The following is a 21,756-nucleotide window of genomic DNA, read 5'->3' on the forward strand; positions in this document are numbered from 1 at the left end:
AGAACTCCGATGTGGATCTTCCTCGCAGGGTTCCCATGTCGGCTAGGGCTTAGAGCAACTCCAAGAGTACTCCAAAAAATTCTTCCCTAAAACTATGTATTGGGAGTTCTTCCAAAAAAATTTTCCCCCAAAAACATATCAATCCACAGCAGATCGCTAATAAATAGCTCCTAATATTTTAAAACAGGCCACGTCATCGTATTGGGCCCATCGGAAGGGACGCGCGAGCGTGCGGGAATTAGGATTGGGGAGGAATGCCAACGCTAAAATATACGCGGTAGTAGGCTGTTTTTTAGCGTTGCTAAAAAATTGGGGAAGGTTTGGGTGGACTGTTGGAGTTCGTTTTTTCTCCTTTTTTCCCTAAAAAGAGTATTGGGGTTAAGATTAGCAGCCTCTTGGAGTTGCTCTTAGCTACGCTAATCCCTAGACAACTGCACGGCCCTCATCTCTCAGAAGTGGTGTCCCTCAGGCTCTTTCTGCTTCTCTGCTGCTTACCGTTGAATACGTCAAGATGATTCTCGTGGCGATGGAGATTGGGGGTATTTATAGTCTGGAGGACCTGTGGTATGGGAAGTCGAGGGGGCGAGGGAATGGCCAGGACAATCAGCCTAGTTGGGTCCAGGCCGATCGGCTTGACCCTTACTTCTGGTCTCTCGCACCTTTCTTCGTCCCCAAGTCTCCTCTGGTGTTCTGGAGTCTTCTTTTTGCTTGCATGTGGGCCTGGCATGACGATAACCTTAGATAAGAATGGTTCTTGATAACCTTCCAAATCTCCGCTTGATTCACTTTGATCCGAGTTCAACTTATCATATCTTCGCGTGGAGGATTGCTCGCCAAGAATGAGCACGAATAGGCGCCCTGAGGCCCTATGCCGATTGGCCTAGGGCCTTTTTGATCCCGTTGGCCTTCGTCTTTCCCTAGGTTGTCACTTGTTCAGAGCCTTGTCCAATCAGCTCCATTATAGTCCAATTTCCTACGAAAACAGAATGTCCTCCAAGATACAATGCATGTGCAAAAATGGTCCGATTATTAGGTGTGATCAATAGTTTAGGTATTAAATTTATATTATTATTGAAGATAAACACGGGTAAAAAGGTGTTCTTAATGAGCACCAACACGCGTAGCTAGGCACGTGCAATTTTTTTGTTTTTTTAATTTGGCTTTACCTCCGGTTCAAGTTCCGACGGTGATTGGGATGCCTATCACCGCCGACCTAAATCCGTCGGATCCGGATCCCAAACCAGCGGTGCATCCCAAACCGGCGGTGATGCAAGGTTTGGGGCCGGCAGTGATAACCTGTTGTGTAGCAGTGTATCAACCGTCAAAATATGGCGTTGGAGATTATATTCGATTGAAGCGTTGCCTTATATTTTGAAGATGAGAGTCCGGGCGAGTCCCATTGGATGTTTCATTTAATTGCTTCCAAGGGTTTGAGTTGATGAGCATGTCTTACACACATAACTGGGGAATGATAGCAAGTTGAAATGAAACTTTTGCCCCCAACACCGTTGTTGTGTTTATAAGTTTTGGAAAGAATACAAAATATTTACCATTCATATACTTCAAATAATTGTATATATTGTATTTCATATTTTCATACTATTCATTCACCATTTTATTGGAAATCTGTTTGCAGATTTGTATGTTATAGTCTTTTCGATTTTCCTCCATTTCTGATAATTCAAAGTAAGGTCACTTCCTATGTCGTCCCCAATCACATATATCATCCGTACTGTCTTTATTTCACGGCACAACGTGCGTCTGTATGTGAAACTAAACCATTTCAAAAGATCGGTTTCGCACCACTCATAGACATCGTATTGCGTATCATCATCTCGAGTCTTTCTTCATGCAGTAAGAAACATTGACAAGGGGGGAAGATAGTAGTGACTGCGTGTCGTTGATGGAACAGCCACGTTCTGGTTGGAAACTGTATGATTGTTACGAAGTTAGAACTACCTTAAGCGGCGTAAAAAATAAAATAGTACTATAAATAAATTACAGTACACCCTTCTTACTTTCAAGTTTCAACACCGGAAACCCATCAGATTCCATCGTACACGTGCAAATCAATTAATTCAACCAAAGTAATAGGTGGAAGTTCAATACACACTCAATTTGTATGGTGCATTTTTCACACTGCTTGTTGGTACACATTACAGAACGGACAATAGTAGCAACGAAATGCCACACTCCATCTCAAACTAATTTGGTGAAAATGAATATGAATCAAATTAAGAGGTGGAAATCCAATAAACCCACACGGCAACGAAACGCCACACGGCACGAAATGGATCAATCTGCGGAAGCATCAGTCGCGCTTTGTACCGCTCCCGTTCTGGCCAGCGAGAATCCTCGAGATCTGCAGCCCCCGGCTGAAGGCCTGGTTGAAGAGCAGCCTCGTCTGGAACTCGGAGACGAAGGGAAACCATGACAGCACGGCGATGGGCAGGAAGATGAGGAGCCCCATGGTGTACTCGTACATCCTCGCCATCTCCTGTATCGAGTCCCATGGCCCCATCTTCCGGAGGCCGGCTCCAGTCCTCTGCCTGAACTTGGCACAGCAAGGACCTCTGCACGCCCCACCAGTGCCATAAGGGCAACATAGCGTGTGAAGTGGCTCTATGATCAACCTCCGGAACAATGGTCCACATAGTTGCGCAATCTGCAAGGGGCAATAGAAGGTGACATTATCATGATCTCGAGAACAGGTGAATACACATAAAGTACATAAACAGGATAGCATATACGTATACTATTCCAGATTACTGCAAAAAGCCATGGGTGGAAGATCAGAAGAATCACTCACCAGAAGAATAAACCAGCCAGTGGGGATGAAGGCCAAGATACTGGCACCAACATCTGCGATAGCTAGATCAAATCCAACAAATAGAAGGACAAGCAAACCGATGAGAACAATGAAGACAATGCCCTTGAGGATGCGGAACACAAGTTGAAACCTTGTAACAAACTTCTCTCTTCCCATTGAAACAACCTGAAAGAAGGGGGCACACTCCAAGTGTAAAAGCAATATGAGATAAAATAGGATGCAGTGCAACACTCAACTGACTGTTACCTTTAGTGACACAAGAGCGACTGCTATAACCAGCCATGACAGTGCATATATCTGGGGAAAAGAACAGAGCATTAGTTAACTGATTATCTAAAATGGGGATTACAATGGCAAGGGCCATTCTAAGCAGGTTTCTTACCATGAAGCTTTTGTTCTCGTGCACTATGTGCAAGTGGTAAACAATACCATATTGATAGATCAAGAACCGGAGGGAGAGGATGAACTCCAAGAGCAAGCTACGTATTGTTGCATTCTTCAGGTGGTCATGTTCACTCATCCACCAAGCCTCCCAACTTTGCTCAGGTGCTAGGCCAATACCACCTCTATTGCCCATCCACTTCCACCAGTCCATCCAGTCGTCAACAGTCTTGTGCCACTCAAAGCAGGATGGGTTGAAGACAAAAGGTGCAAACAGCCAACAGAAAACAAGGAACCATATGGAAACTGTGACGTACAGATACAAACTGGAGCTTCTGTAGGAACTACCATATGCTAGATAAACAACCAAAAGGATAAGCAGCTCCAATGCTTTCACAAAGTGGCTCCGGGAGTACATCCGATAATTCTCAGCATACTTTGCATGGCGCACAACAAACCCTCTTCCTGTAGCTCTATACTTAGCTCCACCATGAAGTATTGTCCTACCATAGTAGTGAGTCTTTGTTCCAAGATGAAAAGTGAAGAACACAGGAGCTAACTGAAGTTGCATAATTACAAACTCTGCCAGTGCTCTACCAAATCCTTTCTCCAGGCCAACCTCCATCATCATTGGGAGGACGAGTAACATCCCAAGTTGGAATACAGATTGAGTGGCAAGTGCATTTTCAAACGGTTTGATGTTTTGAATATTTGGATCTTGGAGTATTGACCTTTCTAAGCCACTCAAAACAAGGTATAACCTCCCATATAAAAATACATACACTGTGAGAACAGCCACCTGAAAGTAATATATATAACTTAAGGTCAACTCAAACAAAAAATATAGAATTAAAGTCACAAAACGCGTTACACTTTATGTATTATGTGATCTAGACAATATTCACTGCCTATAAGTCCTTGGTTAGAAAACATTAAAAGACACACATTAGTCACTTTACACAACATGCAAGCTTTGTACAAATTCTCTCAGGTAAATGAAATAAGAAAAAAAGATCAGGGAGCTTACATTTGCACCCCAGTTTCTGCTTGTGAAAAAATATCAGTATTGAAATATCAAAAACCAAAATTTTCTAATGATTCCAGCAATGAGACCTTTTGCAAGTTTTGTTGCTGAAAAGTTGAAACTCCAGATCCCAAATAAGATTCTTGTTTGTTAGGCTTGGTTTGGCTTAGTGTAACACCCCGCCCTCCAAAGCCGCACTGCCCCCCTTTCGAGGGGTGGGCACACATAAACACAGCACCTCACTTACACTTTCGTCCTCGCTTCGTGTAAAAAGGGTTAACCCAAGGAGCTATAGCTGGAGGATAAAGGCTCATAAGTTCGTTCCACCCTTGCTCAACTATTGGGCCACTACTGGGACACATCAGTCACACTTAGGCTTGGTTTGTTAGGAGAGATATAGCAGGGATCAGGAGACTGTTTTGGGAGACGTCACCACCTCACCGGTGATTATATAAACCGCGGGAAGGTGCACTCATCAGCTTAAGAAATAGATCAATCTCACCAAATCCTGCCTCGTAGGCGCGGCTAAGCCGTCACGGCTATGGTGTCACGCCAGCACCAATATCCCTCCCTCTCACAGCTATTCCCTCCCTCCATTCAAGTTATAGAATCGATCAATCTGCTTTCCTACTTCCTGGAAGTCATATTTATGAGTTACTAAGTTGATATGTTGAAGTATGAGACCCATACCATGCTATTGAAGTAGAAGCCCACTGTGGTGAAGTACAGAGATAGCATCCTAAAGAAATCAAATCTGTGTCCTAGTCGATATATATCACGACATAGTGTCTGTTCACCATTTCCATTTGCCACCTTAGCCTCAAAATTGGATATTTGGTTCATTCCAACATCACGCCCTTTGCCCAACTGTATGTATTCATGATGTGTGACATTTCCTCGACGCAGAGTTGAGTTGAACCCTTTGATGTCAAAAAACCATTGTGAGCATGGTGGCAGGACTAAGCAACTATGCTCATCGCATAGTCTCAGGAAAACATACCTGCAAAGATATCTTCACTAAGGTTGATAACCTTTGATGCCTTGCTTATGCCACCCCTTGTGAGGTGAAAGAGTCTATCAAAAACATCAGGGTGCCCATAGTGGAATCGTACCCTGCATCAGAAATTTCTTAAAACATATCTCAAATAACACAGGAGAGCTGCGTGTCATTTCATTAAGAAGAGGAAAAGTATACACAAGATAAGAGACAAAATGCCCCCTCCCAAACGCACGCATCACACAAATTTAACAGCTACACACGCACCACTTATCAGTTATCACACAGCAACGACCACGACCATCGACCAAACCTCCAGAAAGACTACCAAGTCTGGAGTGAGCGACCGAAGGATCTCTAAAACAAGTTCCAATAAGAGCATTCCCATGCTACCTATAACATTTGAATTCTACCACTAGCAGCTAAACTCAAGAAAGTATAGATGTCACTCTATTTCATTTGTAAATTCTGCACTCTATTTGATGTGTAAATTCTACCTGGAATACAGGTAACAATCTGTGACAATTACAAAATCTGTGTATCCCCAGTGTCTATTGTAAGATTTATAGGTGAAGACAACAATAATCAAAAGACTAGACATTTCACAGGTGACAACTTATCAGCACCAACGGTGCAGGCAATGAAACAGACATTTACTCAGTGATTCCTTTTGGCTAAGAATATGCGCGGGAATGGGCCTGTGACCGATTGGTCAGCAGGACCTCAGTAGCACCCGGCCCAAGAGGCCGCAGGTTCGATCCCCGAAGGGGACAAATTCTGGTGGATTTTCCAGGATTTATTCCTGGGTAGCTATGGGTACACAACACGTGCGTGTTCAGTGGTACTTCATGTTTCCAACGCAATGAGGGCAGCAGGCTCTCCAATCTCTTCTCTAGCGTGTGTATGGACGCACACGCGTGTGTGTGCCTGTGGTGTGAGTGTGGTGTGCGTGGTTGTGTGCGTCCTATGTATGTACGCTCTCAAAAAAAAAGAATATGCCTTGTGATATTTTGTTGATAGTTAACACCAATATTTTACAAATCTTATGGTGACAAAGTACTTCTATATATGGTACCGTATATATTCAGTTGGAGTGGCACGCGCAGCTGTATTTACAAATATAAATCGATTCGCAAAATAAAACATCCAGGATATAAAGCCAATAGGACAGCACTGTCAAATGAAGACAGCAACCAAACAAAATTTTCATGTCCAAGTTTCCACTGACAGCATTCCCGATGTTTCATCCATTAATAACATCACTTTCTCAATTAGGATTATATTATTTGTTAATTCCCATGCTACAAATCTTGGACTAAGTACCCCAAATGGAAGATAGCTAGAAATACAACAAATTATCATGTGGTTTTCTACAAACAACACGACACAGATATAGGCTACAACACAGTAGCAAGCAGAAGGTGAACTGGCCTGCTAGGCTGCTACAGAGGCACAGAAGGCTCTATTTGAAACAATGCTTAACACAAGTATCAAATTTAATGACAGGAACCTGGCAAGACTGTATCCATTGATGCAATCAGCAAATTACACATCTAGGTATCCTATAGTTGATTGGACAATGCTTATCCATATCAAATACTGTTCATATAATCTATTCACCAAAGTTACATGAAATACACATTATTCATTTTGGTTTTCGTATAATACTTACACGGGAATTGGTATGATATTTCTAAATATATTTATTAGAAATTAAGCATGGGTTAAAAACTATAGCATACAACTTATCTACATTTTCCAACTTCCAAATACATTTTCTGAAATGAAGGAGCTATGTATGCCTGGCATGGCAACATTTAATTTGCTTTCTAGAGAAGTATTACATGTGAAATAATAGACCAGCGAAATTATTTTTAATAAATAAAATTTATTTAAACCTTGACAAGTAATTGTCAACAAATCTTAAAACTTTAATAGTGGCACTGGATTTTTGCTAGTAATGAGTTCCGTTCAAAAAATCACATTATAACAACAAAGAGTTAGAAAAGATCAGAGTTCGGAAGAAAAAGAACAAAAAGAGTTTGTTAAATGTTGAAAGAGAGAGGAGGCATACTTAAGCGGGTTGGCAAGAACACGTTGTCCAATAGTGACGAAGCTGGTCTCTTGGTTGGACATAAACCAGGCAAGGGATGAAACACTACATATCAAGGGATAATATAATTACATTAGCATAAGACAACAAAAGGAAAGTTAATAAAAAAATAGTGTAAGAACAACTGAAGACTTTTAAATATATTGGTAGCAAACAGAAAATCAACCTTCCTGTAAATATATGCTCTCGAACACCCAATATGGTGGGCTTTGACTTTCCATGTGTAATAAGGAACTCTTCCAAGAGATTTCTCATTTTAAATGCTTCCTCAAGGTAGTTATCCTATAGAGTAGAAAAATGTAAGATTCCGCTAACTTGAAACTCATTGCATATGGATTAGTGTACCTGGTTCATGTCAATTGCTTGAAGTGCTTCACCTCTTGTGAATATTATGGCATGATTTTGATTATTAGGCTTGCCCTCTCCAACATCTGTTGGTTTACCAGGAAGCCTTATCCGGTAAATTTCCTGAAAACAAATAAAATTTAAATGGTAAGGCACCAGCACCCTAAAACTTTTAACATGATCATGTATCTCAAGATTTCCACATGTTAATTGGCTACATTAATAGCAAGATCAAGCTATAGTTATTCATGGTCTACATTCTGTTACATGCATTTTTTTAAGTTAAAGGACAATTAATACACTGACAATGATTAGGATGTTCAATCAGTTCTTATTTCCCTGTAATATTGACATTCAGATTCAGATATCAGTATATTCCATTGCCTATCGGTCCACATTTAATTTTGTAGATAATAATAGCAACACGTACTTCTAGACAAATTAAAGGTAAAAATCAATTGCAGTTGCTGATGAGAACCAAACAGTATGTCGGTTGGTAGTGCCTCCCAGTTGAGAGGATGGCCAGTTGGCCACTAGGGCTCAAACCCAGGCCCCACCAATTTTGTGGGTACCTCCCTGAACTAGTTTGAGTGAGTTTCCTGACCAGACAGGGTTTGGTCCTCCTACCCAGTGTAACATGGACATGAATGTGAAAAACATGGCCAGACACAGTTCCCAGGAGAGTCTCAACCTTGCCATGGCCAGAGAGACACGTACGTAGGGAAAAGAGCTCTAGTATTGGAATATGTGTACAACAGGAGGTGAGAAACAGAGAGAGGGGACTTGGGGGGAGATGGAGATGAGTGATGCCGTGGGACTATTGTTTGGGATCTTCTGCAGCACTACTTCAACATGTGATTCTGAAATATGCAAATATAATTTAAAAAAAAGATAAAAAAAACATCAATGTGTATTAGAAGAATCCCAGAATCCTATTTTTTATCAAGTTTACCAAATTGGACACCCGCACCAATGTCGCGGTACCACTACTTTACATCTTAAAATTGCAGTCTAGAGAAAATTATAGTTGCTGATAACACAACATCTACAGAAGGAAAGTAAAGAATCAAGTTCAATGTAAATTCAGTACCTCATCATCACCTTTCACAAGAACAGAGTAATACTGTTTCCCTATTTTACCATTTGGTAACTGTACTTCCTTCTCATCAATGTAAGCAATGCGCAAGGCTGGATACCTGCCGGTTGTGCACATGAAACTGAGGTAAAACATGGAAAAATAATTCAAAACAGAAAAAGAAAACAGGGTCAGTAACTTACGTCAGCATGAGGTTTAAGATATTCTCGTAGAGACCTTTTTCCCGGGAATCCTTGGATGCCTTGTGCACACCATAGAGTTGACAGGAGACAACATAAGTGAACTTGATATCAGCAATAGCCTTGGACCTCGCGGCTTCCTCTCCACCAAAATTAGCTTTTCCATAACAACATTATTCAATGCATCACAGCATAGCCAAGGGGTATGATTTTCAATTGCAACCACATGAAATAAAAATGGAGGACCCATGTTCAGAGGACTCAGTAACTAACCTTCGTCATTAATCATATCCTCATAGCATTGTAGTTCAAGAGCTCGTCTATAGTACATCATTCCCCTCACTATACATAGCAAGATAGAAAGAATAAGATAAGCAGATAAGACACATTTTTATAGCCCAATAAAAGATAGGAAAATCATAATACCAGTTCTGGCAAGTGTTTGACCACGGTAAGATGCCCATAAACGAATATCATCCATGCGGCCTTTAACTGCTGCTTCATCATCTGGGTCAACTCCAATACGTTGTAGAAAGTTGTTCCATTCATCTAATGAAGTGGCAAAAGTAGTTATTATAATTTATCCTATGAGTCATCGTTAATATTTTTACCTATCTATAACAATCTGACAAAACTTTTTAAGAAACACAGTACAAGGTCTGCAGTTCACCTGGATAGATCTTTTGCAGGTAGAACAAAATTGAGATACCATCTTCATTCTTCCTATTTAATTCATAAGATGAATAGAGTACTTCTTCGTTGTAGTATGGAGTCAGAACACTGAACGTTGAAGCTTGTTAGAATGTAAAACGTTACAACATAAATGTATAAGAAAAAACATAACAGAAACTCAAAACATTTCTGCACAGAAATATACATTTGTGATTTTGGTTTCTTATGAAGGACATAGATTTCAATATGTTCTTTTCTGAAAAAAAAGAGCATGTTTTGTGTAAAAGCTTGAAAAGGGTAATAACAGTACAACTGTCCATTTCACTAATTTGTGCATACCTGCTACACTACTGAAATAAAAGCCCATGGATGATATATACACACCTAAATGAAATCATGTCATGCACATGAGGTGCTCTCGGCATTCTCATAAAAAGTGAGTTTGCAAAGAAGGTGATCCTCCGTCGAGCATCCAAGTTTGTTGGTACATCCATTGCAGAATCCTTCATAGTCAACAATAAATGCAGCCGCACAAACTGAAACCAAAACAATCTATTCAGTACAATGAAAAGATTATCATCAAATTTTAAATAAATCATAGTGATAATTGCAGACCTTCTCCCTCCAAAAGTCATCCTTTACCATATCCATATTCAGATTCGTGAAACTTTGTTTCCTCTCATTCTCATCTTTCAAAATGCTGCCACAATTTCCCATACAAGTAAACATCATATTTCATAAGGAATTTTCTTACTCCACCATTAGAACCATATAAGATCATCATAGTTCTTACCTCTGTCCATCTTTCATGAAGTCACGTGTTGTGATTTCCATAAAATCTTGCAAGGCATTAACAATTTTCCTCTCGTCAGCTCCATTAATAGGTTCACTCTTCTGCAGATGTTAGATAGTGAGCAAAAACAAAACAGTACATATAAAGGACATGAAAAGAAGCAAGTACACAGTTTTCTCGAATAAGAAAGTACAGAGATTGCTGGGGAAAAAATCATAGTAAGCCTACCACTTACCAGCAGCTGTAATAATTTTGCCAATGTAGCACTTACTTTCCCGATTTCTATCATTTCAAAGTCTTCCAGGAATGTTTTATTAGTCATGCTATAAGTCACCTTCCTATCAATTTCATTGACAATACTGCAATTATATGTCAAAATGCCCACATCAACACTTTCTGAGTGATCCAATACAAAATATAAGTAAATATCAAATCAAAATGACAAGGATGGTACTGTACTTCCGATCATTAGAATCTAGTAGAAGATTATTAAGTATAATCATCAAGGATTCGTAGCATTCTATAACTGCATTATATCTGTCTCGATCTAGTTTGACTTTTTCAATTAGCTCATGCTCATCCCCTTCTTTGGAGTTCATGGCCATATGAAGAGCTGCGGGTACCTGGTACATTCAAAATTCCATGAATATTCCTTATTTTAAAATATTTGATCATTTGCATCTGATATGGCAACTCGCCTTGCTAGCAACGAGGAATGGTGGCCACTGAGTGACAGATAAATTGATTGAAGATGATGGAGCCATCAATATGTGCTTCTCTCTGATAACATAGAAGAAATCAGGTTTAAGGTGAATGGCATATTAGTCTGACATAATGTTTAGTGTTCCAACCTATCGCTGATTAAGTCTTCCTCTCGTAAGGAATTGATGAATGAATTCCAAACACAAAAGAAACTCCCCTGGTTAAGTGCTTGCTGGCAATTAAGAACAAAAAAATTAGTCAAATACAAATAAACTGGTTGCAATTTTGCAATCTTCAAAATAAGATATGCATGTTCAGCAATTTGAGGCATTGGCAAATAAAGAAAAGCACTTGACAGTATGAAACCTCTCTCTGTTTTGCAGCAATACATTTACTGAAAGCTTCTGGCATTGATTTGAACCTGACCCTGAACATGCCAAGGGTCCGTATCTACATTAAAAGCAAATGTAAGATCTGGTACTAAGAATTCATGCATACTGTAAACATATCACAAATGAGACCACTAACCTCGCCCACATGACTGAGGGCACCTGAAACTCCTCCGAAGACTGTGGAAAAAATGGCATACCAAATTTGTATGTCCATAAAGTACACCTACAGGTACAGGGGTAGGTGAAATGGCTAACAGAAAACCATCATAGTTCTCGTAATTTATTTACATACCAAGACAATTGGTGCCCATATGGTAATGACAACACCTAGGTTGCGTGGCACTGCAAGAAAAATATCGTATGTCACTATAGTTTTCCTCTTGAGGAATTAAAGAAAAGTTAAGGTTCAGAACCCTCTCAGTTTCATTTAGCTTGCACAACTACATATTTGTATCAAGAGAACAATTTTAATACTCCTACTAACAAGACAAAGTTGAAGGAAAAGAGCACTGGGGTTAACAAAATTTAGGGGGAAATTCAGAAGTTTAAAGTCAGTAATATTGTAAACAAAAAAAGTAATGAATTACTTTATTCATTCTATAATTGCAAAATATATCGATTCCACAATGTTCTAAATTTAAGGTTTTCTACTTCATCTATATTTTCGCTACATAGTACATTTATACGACCTAATTCAAAATGACCATAATTGCATTGGTCTAATCTATTATATACAATATGCTTACAGAAAGGGAAAATTTGATGCCACTCATAGTTCCCAACTTGTTGGCCAAGAATGAACTTTGTTGGATCAATCAATGGGGATATCTGTACAAAATTGAACAATGTGAATTGAGTAAAATAAGCTATAAAAATAGTACAGTCTAATGTTGTTTCTTCAGTTTTTTCTATTAAATGTAAGAATTAGCAAACAAAAGTATTTAAGCATATTATCAATGCAAAGCTAGATGCTCCCACAAATAATACATGATATATTGTGCAGATACTATACAAACATTCACAATGACACTTGGTTCACTGCCACATTTGCCATCACTAAGCCTTAGTATAGTCTGGCTTGCAGCTCCCTCTCATTGTGGTAATCTTAATAAATGTCCTATGTGCAGTGTGCTGAAAGTTTGAAATAAGATTTATCGCAAAAGCTTCCTCTCTCACAACTTTTTTCTGAGCCACTCCATGTCACCTCATCCTCCCAGACTACCAATCACCTGACGAAAACAGAGTAATGGAGCTGCAGCAGATACAGTTGTTGGCCCATTTTTTCTGTTGCTATTAATTTTTTTTCTTCTCTCAAACACGCAGGAGAACTGCATATCAATATATTAAGAAGAAGAAAGGGTATAGAACCCATAGGTTCAAGATCAGGGAGTTTCTGTTGGTATTAAGTGAGGTTGCATTTTAGTCCCCATAGGTTCTAGATCAGTGAGCAACATGATACAAAGGATGGCGATGTAGACTAGGCATGGCACCAAAATTAATACGTGACACAGTGAATCTCCAAATCGTGTCTCCCTATTTCCTCACTTTAAGCCAAGCCTAAAGGCAGAAGAAGCACCCAGGCAAGCTTCATTGCCCCACAAAAAGAGTTGACCTTAATCATTGACTGGATTGACAAGTTGCCAAACGAGCCGAGATGATGACTTTGTTCATTGTTGCCTGGGCAATAGAACTGGATAACATTGGAGTACGAGTTTTTCCTATAAAAAATTATTTTGAACTTGGTATTACTAAATTCAAAAATTAGACTCAGAAAGTTTTATTCTTAAACTCCGTAAAGGGCCAGGGGACACAATTAGCTAAATAGATATCCATACTATTTAAATATGACAAGTTATCAGTTATCACCATGAGTTGCAATTAATGAAAAATAAAAAATGTTAGAAAACTAGGCATATTATCAAATATGGGGCAACAGAATTCTTTTTCTAAGGAAAAAAGAAAAGCGCAACAGAATTCTCAACTCCTCGTGCAACTAACCATTTTCCATAGAGTTATCCAACTTGCATCAGTTCAAGAATATAAATGGCAATTTGTCAAATCGAAGTATGTATTCACTATAAAAAGAAATGCTACTTAAAGTGTTAATTGATGTACCTCAACATAGAAACTGAATGCAAGCTTGGAGATGAGCAACACAGCCCAAAAGAAGACATACCTGTTGATTTCATCTGAATGTCATTTTCAATTGACAGAAAAGCAATAGCTCAAGAAATATATGAAGTACTTACTTAAGTATTGACAAGATATCTTCATGCATCGCACGTCCAACATACAATCGTGGCTAAACGTGGCAAAACATTATGTAAGCACTAATGATGCTCAATACTTCAATTAATTGTCTAAATAGGAATATGAAGGACTGACCTGAATCCACCACATCAGAAGAACAAATACTCGCGAATTTGAGCGCTCCATGAAATTCTGAATTTGTGGCAACAAGAAAAACAGGGCAGCAAGAATATTTGGGATCATATATATGACGATCGCAACGTTGTAAACTGACTGGTTATACCAATTCCCAATCCAACTATTTAGGATTTTGCCAGCACCAGAGGGGTACTTGATGGAACTAGAATATGTCACTGGAAGAATAACCATCCAAGCAATGGCCACAATGAACTTTAGTAGATATCTGACTATCTTTGTCCACTCCATACTTCCCCATGCTTGTACAGTAAGCAGTATATCAAGAGTTACTGCACAAGTTAAAACTAGGAACTTGAGAAATGCAATGTCAAATGAGTTTAAACTTATCATATTGCATGTGTATCATGATGAATACACTGAAAAAGTAATACACCTGTTATGAAGTTGAGCAGAGCTGCTGTCATGAAGATACTTAAGACATTTCTGAAAACAGTTCCATCAGTAATTCCAGAAAGAGATCCAGAAGAACTCCATGAAACTATGAGCATTGCCTGGAAAGCCAAGGTATACGTTTTGAATATTTACTACTAAAACTTACAAAAATAATTTTCATGTACTTCAAAAGAGGAAATACCTGGAAAGCAAGTATGAAAAATATCCACATCCGGTTAAAACTTCTAAATATGTGCAGAAATGTGCGTACTTCGACAAAATTTGTTTTGGGCTTTCTTGCTGTACCACGCTGTAGAACAAGAAAAGCAGTTTGAAAATACCAAAGGATGTAAACATTTGGTTCAAGTGAGCATGAAACCTTCTAATTTTAAAAGAATTTTTTACCATGTTTAAATGCTCTTCTGTTGGGGACAATACTATAACTGGGGAGAACACGACTTTAATGTTTCCATGCAAGTACAGTCTATAATTCGATATCTTCACAGTAGAATCTATCCAGTTTGGCATTTTCAAAGAAACAGTTGAACATAATAATATATATGCAATTGCTCAAAATAGCTGCAATGAAGTATTTCAAGAGTAGGGATCTACATTTAGCTTGCACATGACGATGAGTCTAGCTGCGTAAAATATGCTTTATTGGGAAAATATATGTTTCTCCTTTGCATTCCTGATATCTTTTTGTCCATAAGTCACAACATTGAACTTATTACCATGTTAGGCATTGCAATCCTTGTAACGAGCACATAATTTTTCAAATTAATATAGGGTAGAAGTCCTAGTAACAAGCATGATTGTTCCAGATCATATTGACCACCTCCAAAAATAATGCTCAGCACTATACTGAATTCATAATGTAGTTTATCAGACTATTGACAGCAAGCTCCCATATAACTCCAGCAAGAGGCAGTTGCAGTATGCTGAAGGTAATAAAAATAATAACAACTGTTACCTACCCCTTGATAAAAGAAATCTGATGTGAGATCCCATGGCCACTTCAGCTTAGTAAAACATTTCTCCGACCTATGAGGAAAAAAAAATTCTCAGAGATTGAAAAAACAAACATTAAGACAGTAAATTTTTTGAAACTACACTAACAATGCATAAACTGTCACAAAACTACAGTTTTAATCTTGTAGTTTCACATAATACGTTTTGTTTGACCTCTCATTGTACAAAACCACACTTCCATCCTTTGAAGTGGGTGACCATAGTGGGCCTCCCAGCTCACTGTTTTGCGAAACTACACTAACAATGCATAAATTGCAAAACTACAGATTTAAGCTTCTAACTTCAGAGAAAACGTTTTGTTTGACATCTCGTTGTACAAAACCACAATTTGAACCCTTGAAGTGGGCCTCAGAGCCCACGCCCACATAGAAGGTAGTGTCATGTGGAATTCTTTTGTATGCATCAGCAGTTCCACACTCATCTTTATCCAATGCCATCTAACAGGTCTAATATTTACCAAGAATATTCCCATTAAACTACCCATGTGGCAAGTGTTTACACACCAGCAAATGAAGCAGTTTAACACATTACACATGTATGGAACATAGGCCACTAGGCATAGGCTGTTAGGTCTGTTTTGATGACAGAAGTGTAGTTTCACGAAGCAAAAGGTCAAATAAAATAAAGGCTTAGTAGCATCTTTTTGCTATCATTTGCAAAAGAAGTGTAAATTCGAGAAATTTACTCAACATAATAAAATGGGATTACCAAAACAGTTCATTCAGGTCGTCATAATTTCTCCAAGCTGAGTGGCCCGCTGTACCTCCTCTACTTTTTTGTGCTTCCTTTGGGGTGAAAGAAGAATAACAACTTTGTAAACACGAGACTTGCACAAGCACAATGCAGCTTATTGATTGAATTTTATATACTCACTTTCTGCAGGACCTTAAAGATAGGTTCAATGACATTTTCCAGAAATGATCCCTCTTCCTCAAACCCTGGTGGTGGTTGAAAATAATTTCCATCAACCATGTCATGCAACTGTTTTGCCATCTGTCACACAAATTGAAATTACATGGATGTCAAAGGCTCAAAGCTTTATATTTGCATACATGAGACCCGAGAAAATTGCGATTACACGCATATTACGACTCAACTATATGGTGAATGATGACAGGTTGGTTGAATTTGTTGTAGAGTTCATGAAGGGCTATGAATACATTAATTAGTTTACAATGGAATTAATCCACGCTTAAAAACTGGACCTTGAGGCAACTATCATGTATCTCATAACAAGCTTTCTGGACTTTAAACCACATTTTTGACAATCTAGATGTCAGGAAACTGTGTTTTGGTGTAGAAATAACTCATATTCAGTAGCAATGGGATGTATTTCAACTGAGGCCCATATCTCCATCATTCTGAACTTGAATTCATATATAGCATATGGACCAATGTGATTGGTGTTGAGCTATTAGGTCTGGAGAGTAGAGTAAGTAGTATTAAGGATTTCAGCCTATCATGGAACCTGAGTTTCTCTTCAGTGGGCTATGTTGACTCTGGTGATCAAATCACACGTCAATGTTTCATAAAAAAAAAAGGATCGATTTTGACGAAGCTTCAATCCCACAATTATTTATTATTTAAACATTAGGAATTCATATATAGCATATGGACCAATGTGATTGGTGTTGAGCTATTAGGTCTGGAAGGGTAGAGTAAGTAGTATTAAGGATTTCAGCCTATCACTGAACATGAGTTTCTCTTCAGTGGGCTATGTTGATTCTGGTGATCAAATTTCATGTCAATGTTTCATAAAGAAAAGGTCGATTTTGATGAGGCCTCAATCCCACAATTATTTATTATTTAAACATTAGGAAATTTCCAATATAACTGTTCCAAGTTCACATACAGCATATTAAATCATGGCTTCAAAACTATGATTGAAACAAATATGTAAATTGAATAAATCAACCATGACCTTTTTTTCTGGAAAGAGAACACAACAGGTCAGCCATCCTCAATAAGTTACTAAAGTTAGAACGACCTTCTGGAGGAAGCCAAAAGGCTATTTCTTTCATGAGAGATACTTACATGGTGGAATATGTAGCACAGGCACTCAGGCATAAACCGAACATTTGAAGCCTCACCCCAGATAAGAAGATACAATCCAATGTGAAGAAGCTTCAGCTGTTGCTTCTTATGTTCTGCAACATCATGACTGATCCTACAACACAAAAATGAAATGTAGAAGTTAATAAGGCATGGAAGCTTTACGTGTTCTTAAAAAAAAAAGTAGACATATGAAATGCTAATGGACACAATGAGGATAGCTATGAGAAGAAACTCGCAAACTGTAGGATAATTACTTGAGAAAAAGTTAGTCGAAACAACTACACCACGTACATGATATTGTTACTAACGTGCAAATAGCGACACCATGATTTGTAGTTTCCAGTAATCTTTTCCCATAATTCGTTCACAGTGTCAACCTGAAAAATAACATGTTAGCTAAGTATCGGACTTCAAAAGGGTTAGTTCAGCAGTGCATACAAGAACTTGAAATATAAGATAAAATGCCTCAAATAAAATCTTCAAAATAGCATATATCTTACCAAAGGATGCCCTTCCTGTGCAGCAGTTCTTGTACTAATATTTGCAAGAAGCAAAACCATGTTTTCTCTTTGATTTTCTACATTAGATTTCTGCACACAAAAACCGCACACTATTCAGTTCTCATAGAACGATGTTTGCCAAAGATAATAACATGTGAACCAGTAAGACTGAAGCAGTGACACTATGCCACCTTCTTTGAATGTCAGAAAACAAATGAAAACAATGACATCACCTGAAATCCAAACGCTAGTGAAAGCCAGTCAAGTAAATCATGGATAATTTTATCCCCCTGCCTATGCACAGAAGACATGTGTGGCATTGGAAGACCATCTATGACACTTATTGCATCAATAGCACCTCTTATCTACATAATTTGCAGGGTAACAAAAATCAAAAGTTAATGCAGATTTTCACAAACAAGTATAAATAGTGTTATCAGAGATAAGTGTAAGACCTCCGGAAGTTCCACAATTGCCTCAGAAGAACCAGGGAAATTGAGGGGAATAATGTTGTACTTGTAGTTCTTGAAATGACGACCCTTTTCCTCGATCATTTCCGCACACCTTATCACCTAGAAGTGGAAAATTGTGTTGAAGAAGTTTACCGAGGAACTAGGAAGAAACAAACAATTACAATGCATCACCTGGGGATCAACTTTGTTATCCGTTACATCCCTTAACACTTCATAAAGAGCAGAGGCCACTTGGTAATATCTAGCCATCTCCTCGCTGGATCAATATTAGAAAAAAGTTGATTAACAATACAATAGAGAAGAAATAACTCACAGGTGTATATATTTCTCCTCTCATAAAAAAGTGTATAGATTTCTTACAAGTTCCTCTTTTCTGAAATTTGACTCATACTAGCACAGTACTTCTTATAGAACTGTTGTATCTCGCTTGCATCATTGCCCAGAACTTGTGTGTCATCCTGTCAAACAGAGATTAACCTCAAGGACTCAGTACTAAAAAATTGGTGACGAGTAAATAACAGTTTGAAAGGATTGAACTGGATCAAGATAAGTTGGTTCAAGTGCCAAGCTTATCCCAATGGACCAGTTAGAGAGTTGAACTCTGGGAATCGTTGAAACTCCCGTCCCAGCCAAGGTTCAAAGCACGGCACAATCTTAGGACAATGCCTGGGGGGAACCTCCCCCTGTGGTCAAGTTTTTTTTAGTTGGTTCAAATTAAAGGGGGCATAGTCACAACATAATCATGCCTGTTTCGAATGCTAGCACCACTGCAGGGAACAATCTGCTTTAGCTGTTATCAAAATAAAGAACAATCTGTTTTATCTATTAGCGAATTAAGTCAAGAATGCAAGGCTTTCATAAGTCATGATTAGGCGGTAAGAATCAGTAATACTAATTGATTACCAACAATCATTTCTCCTCTGAGCAGCCAATTGAATAATGTATATGGTTTGGTACCGCACAGATAAAACAAACCATTTGTGAGGTTAAGATACTACTAAAGTAGCGAGAAATATGAATCTTAATTTTCCCCTCAATTTCACATGGGTGAAGAAAACTTTGCTAAGGTGAGGATAGGAAGATATCAAACGAACAGATAACAAGCAGTGGATTAAATCTTAACGAGAACAAGACTAAAGGCTCAGTACTACAAGATATGTGTTAAAGCTTCTTTCTAAAAACCTGATGAAAAGCATATTAGGATTTTAGGTACAATGAAGGAGGCAAATAGTATCATGAACAATTCCATGTAGAAGCTTACTTGGTCCAGCTTAATTGACATGTATGTTTTGAACTGACGAACACCACGTTGGGTTGATGATGGATCCATTCTTTGTACTTTCTTGAAGGCATATCTACGACCTTGGTACAACATGAATGGCAGATCCAACTTCATATCAGAATAAACTCTACTAGATGACTTATCGATAATGAGAACATAAATGTCATGTGTTCTTAAAAAAGGAAGTGAGATGTTGCAAAGGTAGAGGGAAAACTGAACAAAAATCAAACTGGTGCACAATACAACTAGATATGCAATGGACCAATAACCCAATAACATAATGGGACTTATGTCACTAAATAGATTAAGGCCCTGTTTGTTTCCACTCATAAGCAGCTTATCGATGAAAATAAGCGAGAATCCCACCAAACGCCTTGCTTATTTTCCCAGATTCTCTCTTATGTGGTAAGCCGCTTCAGAGATTTGAACTACAAGAAGCGAAAAGCGAGAAGCGAGAAAATCTTCGCTTAGATTATAATCCAAGCATGGCTGAGAGAAGCGGAAACAAACAGGGCCTAAGAGTTATTTTAGAAAGCTCTCGCAGGTGCTGTACAGTACACGTAATTACTAGTTTTTCCAAGTAACCATCTATGATAACACTTTTTGCAGGTAGTGAAATGCAGTAAGTTATGTGCACTCCACAAGCAGCATATTCAAATGCGGCATAAATGTATCCGCGCATTCCAATACCCTGAAAAGTCTGAACCCCTAGCCACTTGAATTGTTTACCCGATACATTAGTATCCATTGACATGAATGCCTTCTGTTCTCTGTAAAGCACAGATCCCTGGCGTTTTCAAATGTGGATCTTTATCAACCAAAAAGAACAATGAGCAAACCTTTATATCGAAGATCCAAGACTGGCAGTCAAAACACGAGGAAATTTGTGCCACAGGTGAACATCTAGAGTCCGCACATCAAGCTTGATGTGAGAAAATGTTGCTATGCACGTAAACCGTTTCTATGTGTTATAACAATATAAATTGCAAAGTATACTTTGCTGACAACAACCATATACTTAGTATATAACGAAGTGCAACCCAGCTCGATTTGATTTTGAACCGTCCCAGTGCCATTTTGTACATCACTTGTTTCCAATGGCATTGACCGCATGCAAGCTAATATACCAAAATCTCAACTACATAATGTAAAAGCCATGAGCAACATTTTGCCGTGACTTGATAGCAACCAAAAGCGCTCTTGCTTTGTGAAGCATACAGTATTGTAGTTTCGTGAGGCAAATGTGCAGAACCACCAACTCAGCTAGCTACTGCATTGCACTTGGAGAAGAGAACAATCCAAGGGAAGGGAGGCAGGCGAAGCGGGGGGCCTGCGCGTGGCTACTCACAAAGGAATGCGACGCGCGGGTTGAGCGGCTCGACCTCGTCCGCGGCGCGCACGAAGGGCATGACCTCGGGCGCGACGGCCCCCGGCACCCGCTCCCCGGCGTCCGCCGCTCCCACCGGCAGCCTCCGCGACGCCAGCGTCAGCGCCAGCGCGTCCCGCCTCCGTCTCGGCAGCGCTCCCGCCGACGTCGACGCCCCCGCCTCCATCGCCGCCATCGCCCAATGCTAACAGTGGGCGAGGCGGCCGGCGTCGGCGGCGATTTATACGCCATCGGAGAAAGTTGGGGGGTTGAGGGGATGGAGTGGGGTGCGGTTGCCGGGGCGGCGGGGCAAGCGCTGTATTCGTATTCGAGCACCCGCCGAGGAAGCAAGGAATTCTGCCCGCCCTCTGCTTGGCTAGCCGCGCGACGGGGGAAGGAAGAGACGAAGAGGAATGGCTTTTTCCTCGGCGCGCCGCTTCGCTTTTTCCGAGTTGCGGCTGCCCCGTTGGCGGATGGGCCCCGCCGTGCTGGAAAGCGGAAAGCCTGGCGCGCCACTGTGGTGGGGCCGCGAAGCGTGATCGCTTTCTTTGCCGATGCCCCCGTGCGCTTTCTTTTCTTCTCATTCTCCTTTTGCGCTAACCGACTCGAATTGAATTTGTGGTAATTTGGTAAGGATGTGATTTTCTTATACATGTCTGATCCTTAAATTAAATCATGGTTCTCTATTGACTTTTGGGTATGCT

At 39.5% G+C, this 21,756-nt stretch overlaps 1 protein-coding gene across 1 annotated transcript; it reads right to left on the minus strand.

The window, feature by feature from the left end:
- Positions 1–2,025: 2,025 nt before the first annotated feature.
- Positions 2,026–21,427, minus strand: LOC101754495 (callose synthase 7). The gene is made up of 42 exons (XM_004968826.3): positions 21,035–21,427; positions 19,666–19,766; positions 18,765–18,862; positions 18,576–18,660; positions 18,387–18,503; positions 18,165–18,296; positions 17,932–18,021; positions 17,723–17,808; positions 17,411–17,543; positions 16,250–16,369; positions 16,085–16,161; positions 15,322–15,388; positions 14,547–14,654; positions 14,346–14,463; positions 13,910–14,241; positions 13,774–13,826; positions 13,640–13,700; positions 12,271–12,352; positions 11,817–11,866; positions 11,661–11,747; positions 11,499–11,582; positions 11,282–11,364; positions 11,129–11,210; positions 10,890–11,053; positions 10,666–10,789; positions 10,431–10,531; positions 10,253–10,337; positions 10,022–10,173; positions 9,636–9,745; positions 9,392–9,514; positions 9,239–9,307; positions 8,969–9,122; positions 8,781–8,886; positions 7,691–7,813; positions 7,512–7,627; positions 7,307–7,390; positions 5,236–5,348; positions 4,926–5,155; positions 3,213–4,010; positions 3,077–3,127; positions 2,810–2,995; positions 2,026–2,665 (listed from the first exon to the last, which is right to left on the minus strand). Exons 1-42 carry the CDS (start codon positions 21,246–21,248, stop codon positions 2,312–2,314), a joined length of 5,703 nt encoding a protein of 1,900 aa, XP_004968883.2. The 5' UTR covers positions 21,249–21,427; the 3' UTR covers positions 2,026–2,311.
- Positions 21,428–21,756: the final 329 nt, after the last annotated feature.

The sequence above is a fragment of the Setaria italica genome, chromosome V (genome assembly GCF_000263155.2).
Source record: "Setaria italica strain Yugu1 chromosome V, Setaria_italica_v2.0, whole genome shotgun sequence".
Lineage (NCBI taxonomy): Eukaryota > Viridiplantae > Streptophyta > Magnoliopsida > Poales > Poaceae > Setaria > Setaria italica.